We start from the raw sequence: 5,398 nt of genomic DNA on the forward strand, positions 1-5,398 counted from the left end.
AGAATGCCAATATGGCAACTCCCAAAATATACTTTTCTTTACCCAATTATGGGTTTTACCAAAGTTTGGATCTTTTGGATTCTTTGCTGAGTATGGTTCACCTTCATAAACAGTTGGAAAGTTTGACACTTGGTTCAAAATTTCTTCACCGGTTAATTCTGGTGGTATAGTAGTTGACAACTGGGAATTTCCTTTCTTGAATCCTTTCTTGTCACGCCGAAATGGGTGTCGTTCCGGTAATAATATTCAATGGCAATCGAACCAACATGGCTTCCCTCCCTCAGTTAACCGAAATGCATTTGTGTCACCCATGCAATAAGGACAAGCCAATCTACCATGTGTGCTCCAACCCGAGAGCATTGCATAAGTTGGAAAGTCACTGACTGTCCACAAAAGGATAGCTCTCATAGTAAAATTTTGTTTACGATAAGCATCATATACTTCAATACCATCATCCCACAACTCTTTCAGCTCATCTATTAATGGTTGAAGAAAGACATCTAAGTTTTGGCCGGGACTCTTTCTTCCAGGAATAACCAAAGATAGTTGAATGTACGAGTCTTTCACGCACATCCAAGGAGGTAAGTTATAAATTGTGAGGAACACGGGCCATAATGAATAAGGATTAGAATTTGAGTTGTTAGGGCTAAAACCATCAGTGCACAACCCAAGCCGGACATTTCGAATCTCATCTGCAAAGAATGGATGAGTTTCATCAAAATGTTTCCACGCCTCACCATCACTTGGATGTGACATGCTACCCTCCTTTGTATTGTGATCGGAGTGCCACATCATGTCTTTAGCCGTCTTTTCTGACATATATAACCTCTTAAGTCTCTCCCCAATTGGCATGTACGTCAATACTAAATGAGGGACCTTATTAAATTTATAACGAGGTTCATTGCAGTATCGGCAGTGGGTTAACGCCAAATCTTCTGGTTTATAGAATAACATGCAATGGTTTTTGCAAGCATCGTACCTCTTTTTCGGAAGACTGAGTTCCTTCAGTATTGCTTTAGTCTCATACAAGTTTGACGGTAGCTTATTACCAACAGGTAACATACTTTTAAAAATAGGAAGTATGTGGTTAAAGGTAGACTCGGGTACATTGCAAGTTGATTTCCAATTCAACAAAGTCGTGGCAGCTTGTAATGTTGACCATTCTTCACATCCTCTATATAAAGGTTCCTTGTCATTTTCTAACATGTCATAGAATCTCTTTGCTCTTGCATTTGGTACATGTTCTTCGTTCAAATTTAATTCTAGATTTGATTGAAAACCAGCAGCTTGTATGTTCTCCCACACCATTTGTCTCATACCATCGTCATGATCAACATCAACATCAACTTCCATTGGAGTAGAAGGTTCTCCTGCATCTGGGATTTCTATTTCACCATGTTTAACCCATCTTGTGTAGTTACGAATGAACCCTTTAGTAAGCAAGTGTTCCTTAACAACATCTCTTGGCTTATAGTGATTATTTTTGCAAATAGTACACGGACATTTAATTTGAAGAACTATTTCTCCCATCGGTCTTACGTTGGTTTCAACAATTTTATCATTAGAATAGGCAAAGTCCAAGAACATGTCGACTTTGAGAATATAATTTAAAGAAAGAAAATTGCTGCTATCAGTCATATTATACATCCATTTTCTATCACTACCCGACATTGTACATAAGTAACCTAAGAGTCAACAAGTAACAAACATGTAAAAAATCATTACAAAACATATACTTATGCCATAACAATGGATATGCATTATTAATTATTCAATTAATCAATTCTATACATGAAACTGTCAGCACTTAATTTGCAAGTAAAATTAGAAAACAAAAAAGACTCATTACGAATATTTTCTCAACTCCTTATGTATTGAAAATTAGATCCATTAAGTGCTTAAAAAAATCACATTTTTTTTACTGATATTTGTAGTAAGGTTTCACCTATTAAGCTTTTCTAAACACTTCCAGAAGACTTTGGGATTTAAAAAATACATTGAGCTGAGAATAATCTTACTCTAAGATGGCATATGAGTTAGTCTTCTCGTTCTTAAAAAAAAAAAAAAACAATATCACTTGCTTTCAAAATATGAATACATCATAACCAAATCAAAAGCCATATGTTTGTATAAGAAATTAAAATTAAAAAAGAGTACAAGATTTACCACTAATTTACAACGGATGTTCCAAAATATAGTGAGTCAAACCTGAAATTTAACCAACATTTGTAAATAATAATTCTCATTTAACATCTCGTTCTTGAATAACAAATGACTGTTAGAAGATAGGTTAGTGACCCAACCCGATTGTGGGTATGGGTCCGTTAGGGTTTATTAAGTTATTAGGGTTTCATGTGTAATGTTATCAATAATATTTACGGGTGTATCATTGTTTAACATGGTATTAGAGCGGGTTTGATCCTGAGACCTAGTCGGCCGCTGTCTCTATGCCACCCGTCAAAACTCCGTGTGTGTTCTAAATCTCTCTGTTTTAATGTATTCTACGGTTCTAAGTCTATCTTTTTCATCTCTCCGTTTTAATCCTATATGTATTCTACTGTCCTAAGTCTCTTTATAATCTGCTACGTTGTTACAAATATCATGTACAACAAATCTGCAACACCATGTCTATTACCTTATCCTAAATCCTTTTATCACACCCTTATCCTTTTTAATTTCTTTAGGCTTTATCATCTAAAAAAATACAAACGCGAAGTTTTTTTTCTCTCTCTCCGTTTCTTGTTCTCTCCAGCACTCAATTCTTTTTTTTTACTACGTAATTATTTTCCTTCTTAGTTTACGAATGAAACAAAATCATCTGCTTTACTATCCCAATATTTCTTTCTAAGTCTCGTTATTAATTTCCTAACTTATCAAACCTTCCTAAATCTCATTTTTCACTTTCTTATAATTCCAATCGAAACGAAATCAAAATCTTTAATGACAACCCAAAATCAAAATTGAGCTTGAATATAGTAGAAAGAGATAGGAGATATATAATACCTGTAAAAATTACAAGAGTTGGAGGTGGTTTGCGATGTAGATCGAGAGAGACAATGTAAGCCACTTTGGTTTTGTTTGTCTGTTTCTACTTCTATTCTAATTCAATTAGGGCATCGATATAGATAAATGGATACCATACTTACATTTTTTAAGAAGCATTCAACATATTATATTATATTTGTATTTAATATTTAAGCATTCAACATATTATAATAAATTTTTAATAATATATTAATTAGCACTCCGTTAGAGATGGCGCCCGCGGGTAACGAGCACGGGTTCTATATACCCGCGACCCGCCAGTCGAGTTAATTTTTTGCACGTTGAGACCCGTTACCCGTCCACGGGTAAAAACTTTTCGCCCATGCCCGTGACCCGCGAATACCCGTGACCACCCGCGGGTAATAATAATATACTACTTTTTATTAGAAAATCCAAATAACTTTATTAATTATAAAACCATATTTACAAGCTATATGTATAATGACGTGAAAAATTAAGTTTTTTACTTGTATATAATATTAAGTTTTTAATCATTATTCAAATACTAGTAAAATAACTTTTAAATTTAATAATTGTAAGTATTAATTCGTAAGTAAATTAAGAAAAATCTCATGTATTCACGGGTCGGGTTTTACCCGTGACGGGTAGTATATACCCGCGACCCGTCGACGGGTATAATATTTTACCCGTAGCCGTGCCCGCGGGTAAGATTTAATGAATTTACCCGCCCATTACAGATCGGGTACCCGCGGGTCAGGGGTTTTTTCTCGCCCGTTGCCATCCCTACAATCTGTATTAAATAATTATAACGATAACGATGGGAAGGTCAACTTGTTTGCTACATTATATAAAATGAATTTCTTTTTTACTTTTTTTTATATAATAAAATACGATATAAATGTTTGCATTGGTGCTTGAAAACTCGAACAAATGCTAATACAAAACAGTCCCTCCCAAATCCGTCCCTAATTCCAGGTTTACCGACGGATTAGGGACGGTGTTTAACTTATATATTTTTTAAAAATATATTTTAGACGAAATCGCATGGAAACTCATTCCTAGATGCATCTATTTTACTAAACAAAGATTTTAAAAATATTAGAAAGTGTATAAAAGCAATCGCACGTATACATACGCCTTACATTCACCAACATCAACAATAAAATCTATATACATACAACAAACGTATAATATATTAATGTATATATGTTATATTTTATAGTGAAAGTGTATTTTAAGACATTTTGGTATCTATACGCGTTTCTTCATGCTCGTAAACCCCATTAAATATCAACTATAAAAAAATCCATCCCAAATCCGTCCCTAATTATCGACGGATTAGGGACGGCCATACATTTATATATTTTTTAAAATTACGATTTAAATGAAAACGTATAGACATTCATTCCTAAATGCATCTATATTAGTTAACAACGATTTTAAAAATACTAAGTAGCGTATAAATATAAACACACGTACGCGTATACATATATTCACTAACAACGATTATGAAACGTATATATGAAAACACTAGATCAAAGGTATACGTCCGACAAACATATAATACATTGACGAATATATGTTTTATTTTATAGTAAAAGTGTATTCTAAGACATTTTGGTACTTATACGTGTTCGTTTGTGCTCGTAAACCCCATTAAATATCAATTATAAAAAATATACGTCCCAAATCCGTCGCTGATTACTGATGGATTAGGGACGGCCATACATTTTTATATTTTTTTAAATTACGATTTTGACGAAAACTTATAGGCACTCATTCCTAAATACATCTATATTAGTTAACAAACATTTTAAAAATAGTAAGTAGCGTATAAACACAAACACGCGTACGAGTATACATATATTCACTAACAACGATTATGAAACTTATGTATAAATACATTATATCGAAGGTATACATCCGACAAACATATAATGTATTGATGAATATATGTTTTATTTGATAATAAAAGTGTATTCTTAGACATTTTGGTACTTATACGTGTTCGTTTGTGCTCGTAAACTCCATAAAATATCAATTATAAAAAATATCCGTCCCAAATCCGTCCCTAATTACCGACGGATTAGGGACGACCATTTATATACAAACACTAGAATGCATGACCATTGGAAATCTGTCGCAAAACCATATATTTAGGGACGGATTAGGCACGTATTTATGGGCATATCTAATCCGTCGGTTCTCTGTCGCAAAATTTATATATAGGGACAGATTACTGACGGAAGTGTGGCCGTAGTTAATCCATCGCTAAGCCGTCCCAAATGTATGTTAATCTTATCTTTTATCAGTTTGTTGGCAAGTCGTCGGAAATCCGTCGATATTTAGGGACGGAATTATTTGCCGCCGGAAATTTGTAGCTAACTCCAGA

General features: G+C 33.8%; 1 protein-coding gene across 1 annotated transcript; it reads right to left on the reverse strand.

The window, feature by feature from the left end:
- Nucleotides 1–246: 246 nt before the first annotated feature.
- On the reverse strand, nucleotides 247–1,671 carry LOC139842265 (uncharacterized). The gene has a single exon (XM_071832429.1). It carries the CDS (start codon nucleotides 1,669–1,671, stop codon nucleotides 247–249), a length of 1,425 nt encoding a protein of 474 aa, XP_071688530.1.
- Nucleotides 1,672–5,398: the final 3,727 nt, after the last annotated feature.

The sequence above is a fragment of the Rutidosis leptorrhynchoides genome, chromosome 4 (genome assembly GCF_046630445.1).
Source record: "Rutidosis leptorrhynchoides isolate AG116_Rl617_1_P2 chromosome 4, CSIRO_AGI_Rlap_v1, whole genome shotgun sequence".
Lineage (NCBI taxonomy): Eukaryota > Viridiplantae > Streptophyta > Magnoliopsida > Asterales > Asteraceae > Rutidosis > Rutidosis leptorrhynchoides.

Coding starts and splice junctions, on each gene's coding strand:
- LOC139842265 (XM_071832429.1), bottom strand. CDS start 1,671: ATGTCGGGTAGTGATAGAAAATGGATGTATAATATGACTGATAGCAGC.